General features: G+C 47.0%; 1 protein-coding gene and 2 non-coding genes across 3 annotated transcripts; 2 read left to right on the top strand and 1 right to left on the bottom strand.

Moving 5' to 3' along the window:
* Positions 1-4,124: 4,124 nt before the first annotated feature.
* LOC137335915 (zona pellucida sperm-binding protein 4-like) lies at positions 4,125-7,508 on the bottom strand. Its single transcript, XM_068001431.1, has 9 exons — positions 7,274-7,508; positions 6,520-6,698; positions 6,353-6,450; positions 6,144-6,277; positions 5,875-6,064; positions 5,492-5,639; positions 5,268-5,340; positions 4,384-4,497; positions 4,125-4,310 (listed from the first exon to the last, which is right to left on the bottom strand). Exons 1-9 carry the CDS (start codon positions 7,494-7,496, stop codon positions 4,162-4,164), a joined length of 1,308 nt encoding a protein of 435 aa, XP_067857532.1. The 5' UTR covers positions 7,497-7,508; the 3' UTR covers positions 4,125-4,161.
* A 6,297-nt stretch (positions 7,509-13,805) lies between these two features.
* Positions 13,806-13,878, top strand: trnav-aac (transfer RNA valine (anticodon AAC)). Its single transcript has one exon. It is a non-coding gene; the product is annotated as a tRNA-Val (tRNA).
* Positions 13,879-21,496: 7,618 nt separating this feature from the next.
* On the top strand, positions 21,497-21,567 carry trnag-ccc (transfer RNA glycine (anticodon CCC)). The gene has a single exon. It is a non-coding gene; the product is annotated as a tRNA-Gly (tRNA).
* The last annotated feature ends 385 nt before the right edge of the window (positions 21,568-21,952 follow it).

Raw genomic sequence — 21,952 nt, 5'->3', positions numbered from 1 at the left:
ATTTCAGTCGCGGCAACAAATCCCTGCATCCGAGTATTTGCACCGTTGCACCGGAATATCTGCACCATTACACCGGAGTATCTGCACCTTTAAATCCGAGCATCTGCACCTTTGCAGCAGAGTATCTGCACCCTCACAGTGGTGTATCTGCACCGTTACACCGGAGTATCTGCACCGTTACACCGGAGTATCTGCACCGTTACAACCATTAACTCATCAACTGTCCCTAATCCTCTTTATCAGCGTCGGGAGACCTAAACAAAACCCAACAGAGAAGACATTGGCTTTATGATTCTTCACTAATGTACGGAAACATTTTTATTTCCGGTACTTTAAGGGAGATTTGGGGAAAGTGGCCGCTGATAGTCAGAAATTAATGATTGTTGTTTTTTTTTCAGCGGGCTCGTTGGTCTAGGGCTATGATTCTCGCTTCGGGTTTGTTACTTGAAATATGTGAGAGATCCCGGTTTCAAATCCCGGACGAGCCCTCATTTTTTTTCCCCCCAGACTTTTGATGTTGAGCTGCTGTTCAAACTGGCAGGGTGTTTGGAGGTATCTCAATGATCTCACGTTCTCTGAATGCATTCTACTTGCAATTGCAATTGACCTTGAAACCGCTCTCGGATTTCATCTCACTGAAGCAGAATGTGGCCGCTTTTTATTTGTCAGCGTGCAGGTGACGAGGTTGTGGTTGATAACCGCGGGCACACCTGTCCGGACATTGGTATTCAGAATGTACAAAATGCTGTCTCAAATACTCTGTTGTCATCCAGGGAGCTCTAGTTTTGCATGCCCTAACTTTCCCCGAGTAAGAATGTGTCCAGTCTGTACCCGAACTATCTCCTCACTCAAAGCCTCCCATTGCTCATTTACTGTTTTACCTGTCAATCTTTGATTCCAATCCACCTGGACCCGATCCCTTTTCAACTCGCTGAAATTCGCTCTTCCAGGTTGAGTATTTTCATACTTGATTTGTCCTTGCATTGTCCACAACGACACATTGGACCCTCTTTGCATCCTCCTCACAGCTCACATTTCACCCCAGCTTTGTGTCGTCTTCAAACTTGGAAATGTTACATTCCGTTCCCTCATCCATATCATATATTGTCCAATGTGATTTCGACAAGTTGGGTGAGTGGGCAAGAACATGGCAGATGCAGTATAACGTGGATAAATGTGATGTTATCCACTTTGGTTGTAAAAATAAAGAGAGATTGTTATCTGAATGGTGATAGATTGGGAAGTGCAACGAGACCTGGGTGTCCTTGGACACCAGTCGCTGAAAGCGAGCATTCAGGTGCAGCAAGCAGTTAGGAAGGTGAATGGTATGTTGGCCTTCATTGCAAGAAGATTTGAGTACAGGAACAGGGTCGTCTTACTGCATTGATACAGGGCCTTGGTGAGGCCACACCAATATCTGGAGTATTGTGTGCAGTTTTGGTCTCCTTATGTGAGGAAGGATGTCCTTGCCATGGAGGGAGTGCAACGAAGGTTTACCAGACTGATATATATTGTGAATAGCTGGGGCACAAGCAATGATCCCTGCGGTACCGCACTGGTCACTGCCTGCCACCCGGAAAAAGACCCGTTCATTCCTACTCTGTTTCCTGTCTGTCAACCAATTCTCAATCCATGCCAGTCTATTCCACCCAATCCCATGTGCTTAAATTTTGCACGCGACATCTTGTGTGGGACCTTATCAAAAGCCTTCTGAAAATCCAAGTACACCACATCTACTGGTTCTCCCCTATCTATTCTACTAGTTACATCCTCAAAAAACTCCAGTAGATTTGTTAAGCATGATTTCCCTTTCACAAATCTATGCTGACTTTGTCTAATCCCATTGATGCCTTCCAAGCGTTCTGCATTAACATCTTTTAAAATAGACGAGCATTTTCCCCACGACTGATGTTAGGCTAACTGGTCGTAATTCGCTGTTTTTTCTCTCCCTCCTTTTTTAAATGGTGGAGTTACATTTGCCACCTTCCAATCTGTAGGAACCGTTCAGGAGTCTATAGAATTTTGGTAGATGATCACGAATGCATCCACTATTTCCAGGGCCACTTCGTTTTGTACTCTGGGTTGGAGATTAGCAGGCCCTGGGGATTTTTCAACCTTTCGCCCCATTTATTTGCCGAGCACTATTTTTTTTTAAACTAATACTTGTTTCTTTCAGTTTGTCCCTCACTAGGCCCTTGGTTCCCCAACATTTCTGGAAGGTTATTTGTATCCTACTTTGTGAAGACAGAACAAAAAGTATGTGTTTAATTGTTCTGCCATTTCTTTGTTCCCAATTATAACTTCCCATTTCTGACTGTAAGGAACCTACATTTGTCTTCACTAATCTTTTTCTCTTGACATATTTTTATAGAAGCTTTTACAGTCAGTTTTTATGTTCCCTGCTAGTTTGCTCTATCTTTCCCCTCTTAATCAATCTCTTTGTCCTCCTTTGCAGAATTCTAAACTGCTCCCAATCCTCAGGCTTGCGGCTTTTTCTGGCAATTTTATATGTCTCCTCTTCGGATCTAATACTATCCCTAATTTATTTTGCAAGCCACGGTTGAGCCATCTTTCCTGTTTTATTTTTGCGCCAGACAGGAATGAATAATTGTTGTAATTCGTGCACACGTTCTTTAAATATTAGCCATTGCCTCCAGACCATCATCCCTTTTAGTAAAGTTCCCCAATCTATCCTGGCCAACTCACACCTCATACTTTCGTAATTTCATTTATTCAGATTCAGGAACCTAGTTTCGGATTCAACTACTTCACTCTCCATCTTAATGAGGAATTCTATCAAGTTATGATTGCTCTTCCTTCGGGGACCCCGCACAACAAGATTGTTAATTAATCCTTTCTCAGTGCAAAATACCCATTCTAGGATCGTCTGTTCTCTAGTTGGTTCCTCAACATATTGGTCTCGAAATCCATCACGTACACACTCCAGTAATTCCTCCCCCACAGTATTATTGCTAATTTAGTTTGACCAATCGATGTGTAAATTAAAGTCACCCATGATTATAGTTGTACCCTTCTTGCATGCGTCCCTAATTTTCTGTTTAATGCCCTCCCCTACATCTCCACTTCAGTTTGGGGGGGGGGGGGGAGGGGGCAATAGACAACCCCCACCGACGCTTTCTGCCCCTTGGTGCATTAGCTCCACCCATAGAGATTCCACATCCTGATTTTCGCAGGAAATATCCTTCCTTACTATTGCATTGATTTCCTCCTTTACTCGCAACGCTACCCCACCTCATTTCCCCTTTTTGCCTGTCGTTCCTAAATATTGAATACCCGTGGATGTTCAGTACCCATTCTTGGTCACCCTGCAACTATGTCTCCAGAATCGCAACTATATTATACCCGTTAATATCGATCTGCATTTAATACATCTACCTTATTGCGAATGCTCTGCACATTAAGACAACGCCTTTCGACTGGTTTTGAAGATTGCCAGCCATCTTAGAATTATTTTGCACTATGAGCCTATTTGTTTTTCGCCCTTGTTTTCTCTGCCTTCCACTATTGCTTCTTCCCGTTCTGTCTTGTTTCAACCTCCTCCGCCTCCCTGCTCAAATTCCCATCCCCAACAGCACTAGCAAACACCTTCACGAGGACATCGGTCCTGGTCCTGCTCCGGCGTAGCCCATCCCACTTGTACAGGTCCCACCTTCCGCAGAACCGGTCCCAATGTCTCAGGAACTTAAATCCCTCCCACACCATCCCTGCAGCCACATATTCATCTGGTCCATTCTCCTGTTCTAAAAGCCGGAGACCCCAGCAGCCAGCAGGCATGCGAGGAGAGCCCAACACTCCAGGCTTGGCAAACTGGTCAATCGATGCCCTCAGTGAATAGGTAATGCCAGAGTCATGGGCCCAGGACCAACCCACAGGATCAGACTTAGAGGCAAATGAACCAGTCATTCCTGCCCGACACCATTTTACTACAAACCCACCACAACTTTGCCCCGGATCTCAATCCGAATGGTGGGGGTGGGGGCTATGGTAATTGTTGGCTGCAGCCGTCGGATGCTGCACAAACAATTCTCAAACCAGGCACCAAATTAACTCACTGCAAAGAGTAAAATCCAGCGAGCATTTGGAAGGTAACACGAGACCTGCAATCATCTATAACAGGAGTTTATTATCCAACAGACACATCTACAGTTCCATAGAGCTGCACTCGGAGCCCACCTTGCGGCCAGGCTCCATTTTCCACATAGCAACAGTCCCGACCAACAGGGCCACGGAGAGCAGCGCTACCCCAATCGCCAATCCAGGAACACGGGAGGGTGAATCAACAGCAGCACCTGTGGGGAGAATCCAGGGTTAGATGGGCATCAGACACTCAATCACTAGATACAAGTGGAGCTTACTGCTTACCTTTCTCGTCCTGGTGGATTCGAGCAGCCAATCTCGCTTCTCCTTCCAGGAAAAGGATGGGTCCATTAGCGGTCACCAAGACCCCAGACCGGTCATCGGCGCTTCTTCGCCTTTCTGGGGGACAAGGAGAACAAGAGACAGTTTATGGTGAATGATGAAATTTTCAGCTCTCTGCAAATCCTGAATCATATGGCCTCATGCAAAAAACATCAAGGCCCTGGGTACCGGACAGAGTTGAGAGTTCGGGCTATAATTGCATCTGGTTCTCACCAAACCGATTCTCAGAAGGACGCGGCATCTGAGCAGAGTTTGCAATTGCTGCCGCCACAATGGCCAGTCTGGTCTCCTGGTGAAGAGACACTGTTTGATGCATTACTTTGACCCGCAGTTTCATGAGTCTTTGACAATTGGCCAGGTGTCGGGCCCCGGGACATCCGTTCGGTTCCACCCTGAAGGCCCGGTGTCAAAGAGGACAATGAGATGCCGGTTAAATGTTCTCCAAGGCCAAGGGTGGACTCTTCCGAACCGGATGTGGAACACCCCCGTGCCAACAATGGGGATTCTGCTCCTCAGGGATCGGCAATTAGGACAGCTCAGCATCCGGGCAAGTAGCAAGGAACCAAAAATAGTTCATTCATCCCAGCTCAAGGATTAGAGCATCCTTCACAATTACTGACCTGGTGCAAGATGTGCTCAGACCCGCTGACCTAGATTGCTGGTCTAACGGAAACCTGCAACTGAACAAGTTCCCAGATCCGCCAGATTCGGGACACTCACCCTGTGCCCAGTGCTCGGCCACTTGCTGAGGGAGCCCCATGTCCAGATGTCCCACACCCACCCCTCCCCATGAGGGGTTAGTTTCTAGTCAGATCACAGGTACTTACTGGGTCTGCAGGGAGCCGTGCAGTTCTCTCGGGTGGAAGGGTAGCAAACCTCAGCACTACAGTGGAAATAAACCTGCAAAGGGACAGTGCGGTATGGTCAATCCCACAGGTTACAGTCAGATTAATGCTTCTACAGTCAACCGACCAACAGAGGCCTGCTCACTTAAGAGCCAGGGAACAAGTGATACAAAGTGACCGGGAAAGAAGCATTGAAGGAAACTCACCTCCCCGGTCAGAACCCGGCCCGAAACTCGGTCCCAGAAAGCGAACGTGCTGACTACAAAACGATTATGGTGAGTTGGGAACAGCAAATGGGAAGCAGCGTTTACTGGTAGGAGGCGGGTTTTGTAGTTATCACCAGCAAAGGGGCACCTGGAACAGAGGCAGAGAGGCGTCACGGGGAGAAGAGACCTCCAATAGATGGCCACACTGTTATAGGTTTACATCAACCCAATTATTCCGGAGAATGGACCAAAATGTCACCTTCGAAGGAATATTTCCCCAATCACTAACCGGACTGAAGTAATGATTTCTGTATTAATCCCCGCCCATGTCGCCCCCTCCCCAATCCCCACACTGCCTCAAGCCCCCTTACTCGCTCCCTTACCTCTCCACCAGGAGGTCCCATCGGAGCCCCGAATACGGCTCTGGGGTGGGGGTCGCCCAGCAGTCATTGAGCACCAGCACAAGGGACGGATCGTTCCGATTCAGAACACGAACCTCCACAAACACGGGGTCCCGGAGCACACTCAGGATCGGGTAGTCACTGGCCACGTACCAGCTCCGGTAGCCACCATCTGAAGAGAGAAAGATGACGGGCGGGCACTATTTGGAGAGCCTGAAGTTGGACACTAGCCATCAGCGAGCACTCGTTACCTCTTGCTATTCTCAGCTCCAGAAGCAGGATCCCGGCCTCAGTGGCAGGCAGTGGTGGAGAAAGGGTGTAAACTCTGGGCTTCACCTGCAGATCAGACTCCTGGCTTCCCTTGTAATTGCACTGGACATGGAGCCTGCAAGAGAACGGACACGGCTGGAGAATTCAGCTCCTCACTGTCTCTACCCGCTGAATGTGCTCCTATGCTCACCTGAAAGGGCTGTCCCGGGTCACTGATCCCAAAGCGCCATCCAAGATCTCAAACTCACCCAACACATCCGTTTCATACAGGATGTTCACCCCGTCCAGCTACAAGAGACAGAAGACCATCAGTCCCGAACTGAGCCATTGTTGGGGCTCCCAGCCCGCAATACCTACCCGCTGAGTAGCACCACATTCAGTGACTGCGAACTGAAAGAGCACAGTGTCTGCAGAGGCCATGGTTGGACGGCACTCAGCTCCGTCTGCATCCTTCAGATGGACCGTTGTCAGGTTTACAGGAGGCAGCGTCAAATCCTTGGAGATCGCGATTAGGACCCGCCCATCCTTGGTACAGACTGCAAGAGAGTCAATGAAAGGCGGTTAGTTGTCCCACGGGGAGGGTCAAGGGAACCGTTACCGGGAGGGGGACAAACCCCATCCATGTTTCAGTTTCTATCCCACCCCATTATCTGTCTAATGGAGACCAGTGGACCAACTACAGCTCAACACCGCGCTGCTTGGATTTAAATTGCCCGCATCTCCGATAGAAATCAAATATCAAATCCAAATGGTCAGTGGCAGCAGGGGCCGGAGCTCGTTCACTCTGCCCTTCCTCAGTGCGTCTCCCAAGTCATCGAGCAACAGTAGAATGATTCGAACTCCAGATACTGGGTCAAAAGGCGATTAACTATTGCCCTTTCTGTATCTGATTAACAGCCATCCCCCAATCCCATCATCAAATCTACTCTGCGGGATTGGAAGCTCCCAATCCCACCACCGGTTCCACTCTCCGAACTGGAAACGTTTGAATTTCGAACTGGCGTCGTTGGACAAGGAGATGAAACTGTCCTGGGAAACCGCGTGCAGCTGGATTGCGGGTGACCCTGGAAAGTCCTGGCCCAGAATATAGACGGACCAAGAATACACCCACCTGGCAAATTGTCCAGTGAATAGAAACACGGCGGCGCATCCCGATTCCCCGCATCGAAGCAGCAGCCTCTCTGCACACACTCACTCGCTTTAATGCCCGGAAATCCGCAGTCTTTGCGGTTTTTCGGAGACAACCAACATTTATCGGCGGGGAAAAGAAGAGAGGGCGGCTGAGCTGAACAGATTACAACAAATAACAAAACAAGAATCCCCAACCCCTCCATTATAACAAGCGAACTCTTCTAAGTAAGTGATAATGGAAAGCCGACTTCCCCTTTTTATAGCAGCGCTGTTTAACCCGCAGTAACGGAATGACCCAATCAGCCTGAGGCAGAGTCCGTGGCCCACGAGCTCCCGAACATCAACCCGCATTCGCACGGCTCACACGGATGGGCCTATTTTTAATGGCAGAATAAAGGTGAGACTGGGTCCAACGACACATCGATTTCTTCATCACAACCAAACCGCATTATTTGTTCTTTTTTTGCTTTTTTAGTCACCTTTATTTTTTAGACCCAACGTCACCTTTAATAGTTTATTAAAAATAGGCCCCATCTCCGTGTGACCGGTGGGAATGCGGGTTTTTTAAAACTAATTAATAAACAGAGTGAAATCAATATGTCATTGTCCAGATACGGTACGGTAGCAGAGTGGTTCTGTGACTGAAATCGTAATCCAGCAGGCCTGGCTGAATAATCTCCAAGTCATAAGTTCAAATCCCGCCACGGTAGCTGAGGAATTTAATTTCAATTAATTAAATAAAATCTGGAATTAAAATACTGGTATCAGTAATGGGTTGCCATGAAACGACCGGATTGTCGTGAAAACCCATCTGCTTCACGAATATCCTTCAAAGAAGGAAACCTGCCGTCCTTACCCGGTCTGGCCTATCTGTGACTCCAGACCCACAGCAATGTGGTTGATTCTTAATTGCCCTCTGAAATGGCCGAGCAAGCAACTCAGTTGTATAAATCTCGCTGAAAAAAAAGTCATAATAAGAATAAAACCGGACGGACCACTCGGCACGGGACACGACAAAGGTCAAAACAAGCCCAGCTACCCCGCAAAGTCCTCCTCACGAACATCTGGAGACTTGTGCCAAAATTGGGGGAGCTGTCCCACAGACGAGTCAAGCAACAGCCTGACAGAGCCATGCTCACAGAATCATGCTTTTCAGCCAACGTCCCAGACTCTTCCATCACCATCCCTGGGGTTGTCCTGTCCCACCGGCAGGACAGATCCGACCAGAGGTGGCGGTACAGTGATATACAGTCAGGAGAGAGTGGCCCTGGGTCGTCCTCAACATTGACTCTGGACCCCATGAAAACTCATGGCATAAGGTCAAACATGGGCAAGGAAACCTCCTGCTCATTAGCAGCTACCGTCCTCCCTCAGCTGATGATATCAGTCTTCCTCCATGTTGAGCACCACTTGGAGGAAGCACTGAGGGTAGCAAGGGCACAGAATGTACCCTGGGTGGGAGACTTCAATGTCCACCACTGACCGAGCTGGTCGAGTCCTGAAGGATATAACTGCGAGACTGGGCCTGCATTAGGTGTTGAGCGAACCAACACGAGGGAAACGCTGACTTGTCCTCACCAATCTACCTGTCGCAAATGCATCTGTTCCATGACACCACTGCACAGTCCTCATGGAGACGAGGTCCCGTCTTCGCACTGAGGATACCATCCAACGTGTTGTGTGACCGTACCATCGTGCGAAATGGGATAGATGCAGAAAAGATCTAGCAGCTCAAAACTGGGCATCCATGAGTTGCTGTGGGCCATCAGCAGCAGCACAATCTGTAATCTCATGGATCGGCATATCCCTCACTCGAACATTACCAACAAGCCAGTGGATCAACCCTGGTTCAATGAGGAGTGTAGAAGAGCATGCCAGGAGCAACACCAGGCGTCCAAATAATGAGGTGTCAACCTGGTGAAGCTACAACTCAGGACTACATGCATGATAAACAGCGGAAGCAACATGCTATATACAGAGCTAAGCGATTCCACAACCAACGGATCAGATCAAAGCTCTGCAGTCCTGCCACATCCAGTCGTGAATGGTGGTGGATAATTTAACAAGTAATGGGAGGAGGAGGCTCTGTAAACCTTCCCATCCTCAATGATGGCAGAGCCCAGCACATGAGTGCAAAAGACAAGGCTGAAGCGTTTGCAACCATCTTCGGCCAGAAGTGCCGTGTGGATGATCCATCTGGGCCTCCTTCCGATATCCCCAAAATCACAGAAGCCAATCTTCAGCCAACTCCATTCACTCCATGTGATATCAATAAACGGCTGGAGTGCACTGGATACAGCAAAGGCGATGGGCCCGGAAAACATCCCGACTGTCGTGCTGAAGTCTTGTGCTCCAGAACTAGCCGCCCCTTTCGCCAAGCTGTTCCAGTACAGCTGCAACACTGGCATCTACCCGACAATATGGAAAATTGCCCAGGTATGTCCTGTCCAAAAAAGCAGGACAAATCCAATCCGGCCAGTTACCGCCCCATCAGTCTACTCTCAATCATCAGCAAAGTGATGGAAGGTGTCGTCGACAGTGCTATTAAGCGGCACTTACTCACCAATAACCTGCTCACCGATGCTCAGTTTGGGTTCCGCCAGGACCACTCAGCTCCAGACCTCATTGCAGCCTTGGTCCAAACATGGACAAAAGAGCTGAATTCCAGAGGTGAGGTGAGAGTTACAGACCCTTGATATCAAGGCAGCATTTGACCGAGTGTGGCACCAAGGAGCCCTCGTAAAATCGAAGTCAATGGGAATCAAGGGGAAAACTCTCCAGTGGCTGGAGTCATACCTAGCACAAAGGAAGATGGTAGTGGTTGTTGGAGGCCAAACATCTCAGCCCCAGGGCATTGCTGCAGGAGTTCTTCTGGGCAGTGCACTAGGTCGCAATCCCTCAAATAATGAAGCAGTCCGAGCTCGCATTCAACAAGACCTCGACAACATCCAGACTTGGGCTGATAAGTGCAAAGTAACATTGGCGCCAGACAAGTGCCAGGCAATGACCATCTCCAACAAGAGAGAGTCGAACCACCTGCCCTTGACATTAAACGGCATTACCATCGCCGAATCCCCCATCATCAACATCCTGGGTTCTCCATTGATCAGAAACTTAACTGGACCAGCCATATAAATAGTGTGGCTGCAAGAGCAAGTCAGAGGCTGGGTATTCTGTGGCGAGTGACTCACCTCCTGACTCCCCAAAGCCTTTCCCCATCGACAAGGCACAAGTCAGGAGTGTGATGGAATACTGTCCACTGGCATGGATGAGTGGAGCTCCAACAACACTCAAGAAGCTCGACACCATCCAGGACAAAGCCACCCGCTTGATTGGCACCCATCCACCACCCTAAACATTCACTCCCTTCACCACCGACCCACAGTGGCTGCAGTGTGTACAATCTTTGGGATGCACTGCAGCAATTCGCCAAGGCTTCTTCGATTGCACCTCCCAAACCTGTGACCTTTTCCACCAAGAATGACAATGGCAGCAGGCACATGGGAACAATGACACCTGCACATTCCCCTCCAAGTCACACACCATCCCGTCTTGGAAATATATCTCCGTTCCTTCATCACTGCTGGGTGAAAATATTGGAACTCCCTACCTAACAGCACTGTGGGAGAACCTTCACCACACGGACTGCAGCGGTTCAAGAAAGCGGCTCACCACTACCACCACTCAAGGGCGTTTAGGGATGGGCAATAAATGCTGGCCTCGCCAGCGACGCCCACATCCCATGAACGAATATATGTAAAAAAACTTAAATACTGTGGCTACAATAGCAGGTCAGAGGCTGGGCATTCTACGGCGAGTGACTCACCTCATGACTCTCCGAAATCATTCTACCATCTGCAAGGCACAAGTCAGGAGTGTGATGGAACACCCTCCACACGTCTGGAAGAATGCATCTTCAACAACAATCAAGAAGCTCGGCACCATCCAGGACAAAGCAGCCCATTTAATTGGCACCCCATCCACCATCTTTAACATTCACTCCCTCCAGCGCACCGTGGCTGCAGTGTGTACCATCTACAAGATGCACTGCAGCAATGCAATTCGCCAAGGCTTCTTCGACAGCACCACCCAAACCCGCGACCTCTACCAGCTAGAAGGACAAGAGCAGCAGGCGCATGGGAACAACACCACCTGCACGTTCCCCTCCAAGTCACAAACAATGCCGACTTGGCGCTGGGTCAAAATCCTAGAACTCCCTGCCGAACAGCACTGTGGGAGAACCTTCACCACACGGACTTCAGCGGTTCATGAAGACGGCTCACCGCCACCTTCTCAAGGCAAATTAGGGATACACAATAAATGCTGGCATTGTCAGCGACGGTCAAATCCCATGAAATCATAGATTTCGGAGAAAGGTTGCAGCACGGAAGGAGGCCATTCGGCTCCATATAACAGCAATCCAGCTCGTCCCACTCCCCTACCGTTTCGCCGTAGCCGTGCAATTCTTTTCCTTTCAAGTAATTATCCAATTCCCTTTTGAAGGCCATGATTGAATCTGCCTCCACCACCCCCTCGGGCAGTGCATTCCAGGTCCTAACCATTCGCTGTGTAAAGAAGTTTTTCCTAATGTCACCTTTGGTTCTTTTGCCAGTCACCTGAAATCTATGTCCTCTGTTTCTTGACTCTTCTGCCAATGAGAACAGTTTCTCTCCATCTATTCTGTCTGGACCCATCATCATTTTGAATACCTTGATTAATTCTCCTCGCAACCGTCTCTGTTCCAAGGAGAACAACGCAACTTCTCCAGTCTATCCAAGTAACTGAAGTCCCTCATCCCTGCAATCATTCCAGTAAATCTCTTCTGCACCCTCTCGAAGGCCTTCACATTTTTCCTAAAGTGCTGTGCACAGAACTGGACACAATACTCCAGTTGTGGCCGAATCAGTGTTTGATAAAGGTTCATCATAACGTCCATGCTTTTTTACTCTATGCCTCTATTTATAAAGCCCAGGATCCCGTATGATTTTTAACGGCTTTCTCAACCTGCTCTGCCACCTTCAAAGATTTGTGCACATAAACCCCCAGAACTCTCTGAACCTGTGCCCCTTTTAGATTTGTGCCCTCTAGTTTATATTGCCTCTCCTCGTTCTTCCTACCGAAATGTATCACTATGCATGTTTCTGCGTTAAATTTCATCTGCCATGTGTCCGCCATGCAGCCAGTCTGTCGATCACCTCTTGAGGTGTATCACTATCCTTCACAGTGTTTACCGCCATTCCAAATTTTGTGTCATCTGCAAATTTTGAAGTTGTGCCCAGTACACCCAAGTCCAAGTCATTAATATATATGAAGAAAAGCAGTGGTCCCATCACTAACCCCTGGGGAACACCACTGTACACCTCCCTCCAGTCCACAAAACAACCGCTCACCACTACTTTCTGTTTCCTGTCCCTTAGCCAATTCTGTATCCATGTTTCTATTGCCCCCTTTATCCATGGGCCGCAATCTTACTGATAAGCCTACAGTGGGGCACTTTATTAAATGCCTTTTTAAAGTCCATATACACCGTATCAACTGCATTGCCTTCATCTACCCTCTCTGTTATCTCATCAAAATATTCCATCAGGTTAGTTAAACTCGTTTTGCCTTTAACTAATCCGTGCCGGCTTTCCCTAATCAATCCACACTCGTTCAAGTGATTGTGAATTCTGTCCCGGATTATCGTTTCTAAAAGTTTCCCCAATACTGAGGATACCTGACTGGCCTCTTGTTGCTGGGTTCACCCTTGCACTCTTTCTTGAACTGGGGTGTAACATTTGCAATTCTCCACTCCTCTGCACCACCGCCGTATCTTTGGATATTTGGATGATTATGGCCAGTACCTTTGCAATTTCCCCTCTTACTTTTATCAGCAACCTAAGATGCATCCCATCCGGATCGGGTGACTTATCTACTTTAAGTGCAGATAGCCTTTCAAGTACCTCTTTTTTATCAATGTTTCGCCCATCTGGTATCTCAACTATATCTTCCTATACTGAGACTCTGGCAGCATCTTCATCTTTGTTAAAGACAAATGCAAAGTATTCATTTAGTCCCTGAGCCACCCACTCTGCCTCCATGAGCAGATCTGCTTTATGGTCACTAATCAGAGTAGGGCTCTTACGACCCTTTTAATGTTTACATGCCTGTGGAAGACTTTTGGATTCCCTTTTATGTTGGCCGCCAGTCTATTCTTATACTCTCTCTTTGACCCTCTTATTTCCTCTTTCACATCCCCTCTGAACTTTCTATATTCTGCCTGGTGAATGAATACATTAAAAAAAAGTTAGGATTTCCGTCAGCCTGAAACAAAAAGTTATTAGTTGATTAATGGCGATTTGAACAACTATTCGTCTTTTTTCAGAGTTTAATGAGTATTGCGAAATTAATACAGTAAACTATTTTGTCGAAGTTAATCCCCTGAACGGGAAAGGGACCCGTCTCCCACACTGAGAGCATTTGCAGACGGCAGCTATCTTCTGAGGGCTTCCTATACGATCGCGTGCAACAGCGTTTCTGTAGTGTCGTGGTTATCACGTTTGCTTAACACGCGAAAAGTCCCCGGTTCGAAACCGGGCAGAAACATTTTGAAAACGTGACCCACTAAAATTCAATTCGTGTGAAAAAAGCAAGAATTCAGTCTGTGGTCAAATGTGAATAAAATACCACACCTCACAGAATAGGTATATTTTCCATTCTCTGTATAGTTCAATACAAACTCAAACACTACACATATACAGACAGTGTTTAACACTCACTCACGTTTCCTGAACTGACGGTGCAGAAAGCCCCTCTCAAAGCTGCACATTGCGAATAATTTCAGCTGATTTGTGAGAGATCATTAAAGGCTCCTGAAGTGCAGCTTCGGTTAATAACCACAGTTAAAGACAGCATTGCGGCCGCGGCAACAAACATCAGTTTTTCGATGTTTGATGTTCCCCAGCTCCCGGATTGATTGAGGCCACGACAGAAACAACATTAAGCCCCTCTTTCGGCCCCGCTCTCTCCAAACACACGTTGCTGGCGGGAAGCTGCAATTCCCGCTGCAGACAACGCATTACTGCCCATCCCTGGGAAAGAAGACACCCCCGAAGCTTTGACAACACATCACAGGCATCGTCTGTCCCGGAGCTGTTGCTCCGCAACAAAGGCAGAACTTACCAGCTGTTTCAAAATTTATAGCTTGAACACTGGACTCTGATATCACTACCCGCTTTAAAAGTTTAATGCTTTCACGAATGAGCTACCCAGGCTCGCTCGTCGTTAAGTTCCCATCTTAAATATTCATAAGACGACTCTGAATCATCCCTCGAAGACGTCGAACGGGGGTGAGGGTCCCTGTTATAAAATTCTCAGTCACGTGTTGAGGGGTATCCTTGATTTTATTGAACATGATCCAAGAAACATGGACAGTGAACTCGTGAGTTTAAAATCCTTCTTGTTTGTGCCAAATGACTTGTCATTCGTTGGCACGAATTAAAATAACACTTTACCCAGTGGCCCAAAAGCTGAACTTGTCCCACACGGGAGCTGGAAAAGGCCTCTCGACCTTTCAGCGTATGAACATCTGTGAGCTGAATAATTTCACCCGTTACACAGTGAGATCAGGCAGCATATTTCCCTTCCAAATTTTCCCCACACGAAATTTGCAACGGATGGATATCCGCTTAACGAAAAGAATAATCGTATGTTTGGTTCCTTCGATTTAAAGATCTCATCCCGGCCCCTTTGCCATGACAGCTGACGCTGAGATCCCCCTCTCCCTCGAAAACAACGAAACTCGCATCTGCTCAAGCAAGACGGAAGGCCAGAGGAACCCAAGTGCCCACATGGGAACACTAAGAAGGAGATGCATCATGGAACTTACCAGTTGTACTTTGAACTCCAGTCAAAATGCCCGGATTGAAAGGTTTGATTGTTGAAGGTGAAACTTGAACTCACAACCTGAGCACTTCCAGAACCCATACTGCTTTCATAAATACCGAAGTATCAGTGCTTTTATCAAACAGCTTGATTTTCAGCCTCTCAATGATCGCATCGGGATCTTTGTCAAAGAGAAGCCGCCAATCAAGAGGCGCTTCGTCAAATATCCGCAATGATCTTTAAAAGCCGTGGAATCTAAACAAAACCCCAAAAGATAAGAACTTTTATTTGTATTATTATTAACAGAAGGACATTTTTTCATGGTACCTCAAGGAGGATTGAGGCAAAGTGGGACCTGAAACTCAGAAACTCTCTCTGGGCTGTCCGTGACTGAAGAGATGGACGGTATTTCATCTGAAAACTGAGGCACGGAAATTTCTCGTTGAGAAGTGTGACAGAAGATTGCGGTTGGTTAGTGGAAGTTGCGGGGGAGATCTAGAGGAGAGGGAGAAAAGTCAAAGTCACAGCTGTGACTGCTCAAGTGCTCTGCTTATCTGTAATATTTTAAAAAGTAGTGCACAGTACAGGGCAGTGTCCTAGGCCCAATGGTCTTCAGCTGCTTCATCAATGACCTTCCCTCCATCCTAAGGCCATAAATGGGGATGTTCGCTGATGATTACACAGTGTTCAGTGCCATTCACAACCCCTCAGATAAAGAAGCAGTCCGTGCCCGCATGCAGCAAGACCTGGACAACATCCAGGCTTGGGCTGATAAGTGGCAAGTAACATTCGCGCCAGACAAATGCCAGGCAATGGCTGTCTCCAACAAGAGAGAATCTAACCGTGTCCCCTTGACATTCAACGGCATTACCATCGCCGAATCCCCAACCATCAACATCCTTGGGGTCACATTGACCAGAAACTTAACTGGACCAGCCACATAAATATTGTGGCTACAAGAGCAGGTCAGACGCTGGATATTCTGCAGCGAGTGACTCACCTCCTGACTCCCCTAAGCCTTTCCACCATCGTAAAGGCGCTAGTGAGAAGTGTGATGGAATACTCTCCACTTGCCTGGATGAGTGCTCGACACCATCCAGAACAAAGCAGCCCGCTTGATTGGCACCCCATCCACCACCCTAAACATTCACTCCCTCCACCACCGGCGCACAGTGGCTGCAGTGTGTACCATCCACAGGATGCACTGCAGCAACTTGCAAAGGCTTCTTCGACAGCACCTCCCAAACCCACGAACTCTACCAGCTCGCAGGACAAGGGCAGCAGGCACATGGGAACAATACCACCGGCACATTCCCCTCCAAGTCACACACCATCCCGACTTGGAAATATAGGAACATAGGACAAAGGAACAGGAGTAGGCCATTCAGCCCCTCGTGTCTGCTCCGCCATTTGATAAGATCATGGCTGATCTGTGATCTCGCTCCATATACCTGCCTTTGGCCCATATCCCTTAATACCTTTGGTTGCTAAAAAGCTATCGATCGCTCATTTAAATTTAGCAATTGAGCTCGTATCAATTGCCGTTTGCGGAAGAGAGTTCCAAACTTCTACCGCCCTTTGTGTGTCGAAATGTTTTCTAATCTCGCTCATGAAAGGTCTGGCTCTAATTTTTAGACTGCGCCCCCTACTGCTAGAATCCCCAACCAGCGGAAATAATTTCTCTCTCTCCACCCTATCCGTTCCCCTTTATATCTTATAAACTTCGATCAGATCACCCCTTAACATTCGAAACTCAAGAGAATGCAACCCCAATTTGTGTAATCTCTCCTCGTAACTTAACCCTTGAAGTCCGGGTATCATTCTAGTAAACCTACGCTGTACTCCCTCCAAAGCCAATATGTCCTTCCGAAGGTGCGGTGCCCAGAACTGCTCACTGTACTCCAGGTGCGGTCTAACCAGGGTTTTGTATAGCTGCAGCATAGCTTCTGCCCCCTTGTACTCTAGTCCTCTCGATATAAAGGCGAGCATTCCATTAGCCTTATTGACTATTTTCTGCACCTGTTCATGACACTTCAATGAACTATGTAACTGAACCCCTAAGTCCCTTTGGACATCCACTGTTTTTAACATTTTCCCATTTTGAAAGTACCCTGTTCTATCCTTATTTGATCCAAAGTGGATGACCTCACATTTGTCTGCATTGAATTCCATTTGCCACAATTTTGCTCATTCACCTAATCTATCAATCTCCCTTTGTAATTTATGTTTTCATCGACATTATATCGCCGTTCCTTCATCGTCACTGGGTCAAAATCCTGGAACTCACTGCCGAACAGCACTGTGGGAGAACCTTCACCACACGGACTGCAGCGGTTCAACAAGACGGCTCACCACCACCTTCTCCAGGGCAATTTGCGATAGGCAATAAATGCCGGCCTCGCCAGCGACGGTCACATCCCATGAACGAATAAGAAAAAACCTCAACCAAACAAACAGATCTTTTGGATGGGTTCACTCATTGTGAATCGGATTTAACTGCTGTGTTTGGGCACACGGCCCCACACTGCTGAACTCACAGCCCCTTCCATCAGCACTCGCTTTCTTTCACACACCGACTGGATTTCAACATGTTGCTGTTCCATCTGAAATTCATCAACGGCCTCTCTGACAAAATATCGAGTGAATCCTAATGCTTGGCATCCTGGCAATTCCCCACGCTGCATGAAGTGACAAAATCTGTTCTTCCACCGAAGTTTTCTGCTGACTGGGTATTTTCAACATTCTCGATTTGGGTGCATGGGCAGGTCACATTGTATGGTCCGACTTTCTTGTCCTCAGAGTCCAGGGCTTTGCATTCAAAAAAAGAAAATGAAAGCGCTTTTATTCTGACTCAGCTCAGACGAAAGATCATCGAACTGAAACATTAACTCTGTTTCTGTATCGAAAGATTCTGTCTGACCTGCTGACGATTTCCAGCATCGACTGTTATTATTTCAGATTGGCAAGTTAGCCAGTATTTTCATTTTGAATAAAAGGACTTTCGGAGTGCTACTCTTGTGATGCGGTGGCCGAGAGGTTAAGGCAACGGATTATTAATCCATTGTGTTTCGCACGCGTGGGTTCGAATCCATACTCGTCGTTATTGTGTTCAAGTCTTGTTTTTCTCATTCACTCCATCCAGAAGGTGTGGATGTGAGTCCCGTGCTTCCCGAAACGGCAGACCGAGCTTTTTGGGTTGTTTGCTGCAATCAGCAACAGTCCCTTCCACGAAGGTGCAGAGATTGGGAGATCGCGACGTATCAAACGGACAGCGGTGTCCTGGTAAAAAGAGTTGATCTTGTGATCAGCGGAAGAGAAACGAATCGACCACAATTGTGATTTATATCCCGGATCATTCCGTGTCTGTGTCTGTTTAAAAGGGATGTGCCGTAAGTCGCAGATTATTCCGTGTTTGTGTCTGTTTCAAAGGGATGTGCCGTAAGTCCCAGATCATTCCGTGTCTGTGTCACCCGATTTTCTTGATACCTTTTTCCTTCTGAACTGAAATGACGATCCTCTCTCGAGAAGAAGATTCACCGCCTGCTTCGGGCAACTGGTAGGAAAATTAACAAAACTGATGAGACCATGTTCATTCTGCTGGGCTTCCATTCCAATCTCCGCACTCTATCCCACATTCAGTCCCACCCCCGCCTGTACATTATAATCTGCGATATTGGTAAGGGAATGGAGATGACGAATATCACGTTAATAATTTTCTTGGTTCCTCAACACTGAATAGCATCAATTGTAATGATTCAGGAGGTAATCATAGAATCACAGAAGCTTACAGCACAGAAGGAGGCCATTCCGCCGTGGTACCTGTGCTGGATCTTTCGAAGAACTGTCCAATTAGACCCACACCCCAGATTTTTCCCTGCAAATTAGTTCTCTTCATGGACATGTCCAATTGCCTTTTGAATGATCCTGTGGAATCTGCTTCCACCACCCTTTCAGGAAGTGAGTTCCTGATCTTAACAAACCCTCCGTGTGAAAAAATTCTCCTCAATTCCGCTCTAGTTCTTTTCCCAATTATTTTAAATCTATGATCTCTGTTTACCGACCCACTTGCCGGAGGAAACAGTTTCTCCCTACTTGTACTTTCAAAACCCCTCATTATTTTGAATATCTCTATTAGGTCTCCGGTTAACCAACTCTGCTGTAAGGAGAATAATCCCAGCTTCTCCAATCTCTCCAAATAACTGAATTCCCTCATCCCTGGTATCATCCAGGCCAACCTGCTCTGAATCCTCTTCAATGCCTTTTCATCCTAAAGTGTGGTGCCCAGAACCGTACAATATACTCCAGCTGAGGCCTAAACACAAATTTGTAAGGATTAGTATGACTTCCTTTTTTTTGTATTCAATGCCCCTATTTGCAAAGCAAAGTATCCTTTATGATTTGTAAACCGCCTTATCAACTTGCCCTGATTTCAAAACATGCACGCCCAGGTCCCTTTCCTCTTGCATCCCACCCCACCCCACACCCCCACCCCCATAAATTGTTCCATTTAGATTATACTGCCTCTCCATGTTCGTCTTCCAAAAGTGCATCACTTCACACTGATCTGCATTAAATCTGTCACGTGACTGCCCATTTCACCATTCTGTCCATGTCCTCTTGAAGTCTGCTACTATCTTCCTCACTATTTACTACTTTGCCAAGTTTTGTAACATCCGCAAACTTCGAAATTGTACTCCCTATTCCCACATCCAAGTCATTTATACGTAACTAGAAAAGCAATAGTCCTAATACCGACCCCTGGGGGATCCCACTGCATGTTTCCCTCCAGTCAGAAAAACATCCGTTCACCACTACTCTCTGTCTCCTATCTCTCAGCCAATTACGTGCCCGCATTACCACTGGTCCTTTAACCCCACGTGCTTCTAGTTTTCGAATAAATCTGTCATGTGTTAATTTCTAAAATGTGACCTGAAAATAAATGTAACCCCGTTATCTTATTCTTAAGCAATGAGAATACAGATATTAAGACCGAGTGATAGATCAGGCTCATTCCCATTACCCGCAGGTGACGGGACCTGAGGAGGGGGAATCCCATCTGGGTTTATATTTTCCGAAAACAGAGACGGAAAATCGCAAAGATCATCCCGTCGAAATACAACATTTGACTGAAGATCCGACAGCCATATCCCATCCAGACCTGGCCGTTCAAGGAAGCCTGATAAGTCCATTAGGGGAAAACACAGAGAGAGAAGAAATGCAGACAGAGATAGAGAGAAGCACGCAAAGAAAATAATAGTATAAATCTCCACATTCGGTGATCAAACTGAATTTAAGGTGCAACTTAAATTAAAGCCCATATCGTGAAATCTTATAGGTAAACATTTGGCTGGATTATCTCTTTATCTCTGAGAGAAGCACTGCCTGGTAATTACAGCTCTTATTTATTTGAGCATTTTGCACCATGATTGTCAGTTGGTTTCGAAAGCACAGTGAATTTCAAAGTCTATGCCTTATCTTATTCGCTCGTTAACCCACAGGTACCGCGCGGCTGTAAAAGCAGGCTGCACAGGAGCTTTGCAGACTGCATATTCAAGACATATATCACACGCTACACGTGCAACCTGCAGCTGTGTGTGCATTAGCGGTTCAGTGGTGGAACCCTCGTCTGCCGGTGGGAAACCAGGGGTTTGGTTCCAGGCCAATGCAGCATTCTTTACCTTTTCATTCTGCGCACATGAGATCGACTGAATTGGGATAAATTCACGTGCCGGCTTCAATCTGTAAAACTTCTTGAAAGATTATCTTAATTTCGTCTCCGTGTGTTAAGTGGACAAACCCTTTGCATTCTGTCCTCTGGTGTTCAAACATGCTCTGCTGGAGATAAGTCAAGCCTGCCTTCGACACCGCTGAAAAGATGTGAGAAACCAATTGGTGATTTTTGATTAAAAATGGGGACACAACGGGGCTCATCCGGTTTGAACCAATGAAACTCCCTGAGCAAAAATCAGACCCAAAGGCAACGGAGATGTTCAGCCAGGGTAAAATTCCGCTCCCATATACCCGATCCGCCATCCTTTCAGAACGCTGTGTCCATCCAATCTCTCTTTCTTGTACCAAATACGATGTCGAGCAATATCAGGTTCTACACCAATTATTTCAAATCAACAATATTAGAGTGTCTTTATCAAAATCGTTTTGAATGTACGACTTGTAATATCAAGCAACAATTTGCAGAATCAACTGCGCTGAATATTGTCGACTGTCTCGATATCGTCACAACGCACACTCGACCATCAGCAAACTTTACTCAAATTGCTGCTTTCATTCACTATGAGAGCGAAGAGACCTAAGTGGACATTTGCAGATAGCAGATGTACGAGCATTGGTGGTTCAGTGGTAGAATTCTCGCCTCCCACGCGAGGGACTCGGGTTCGATTCCCGGCCAATGCAGGATCGTTTTGCATTCTGCACCAATGAGCAACTTGGGAACTGGAGTCGGCCATTTGGCACCTCGAGACTGTTCCGCAATTCAATGAGATTATGGCTGTTCTGTGACCTCCCTCCATAAAACCGCCTGAGCATCATATACCTCAATTCCTTTGGTTCAAAAAAACCTATCAATCTCAGGTTTAAAATTAACAATTAAGCTCGCATCAACTGCTGTTTGCGAAAGAGAGTTCCAAACTTCTACCTCCCTTTGCTTGTGGAAGTGTTTCCCAACTTCATTCCTGAAATTGCTGACTCTAATGTTTAAGCGATGTCCCCTCGTCCCAGGCACCCAACGAGCAGAAATAGTTTCTTTCGAACTACCACAACAATTCCCCTTAATATCTTG

The sequence above is a fragment of the Heptranchias perlo genome, chromosome 20 (assembly GCF_035084215.1).
Source record: "Heptranchias perlo isolate sHepPer1 chromosome 20, sHepPer1.hap1, whole genome shotgun sequence".
Classification (NCBI taxonomy): domain Eukaryota; kingdom Metazoa; phylum Chordata; class Chondrichthyes; order Hexanchiformes; family Hexanchidae; genus Heptranchias; species Heptranchias perlo.
The sequence above is the reverse complement of the archived record's forward strand: the minus strand, read 5'-3'. Positions and strand labels throughout refer to the sequence as shown.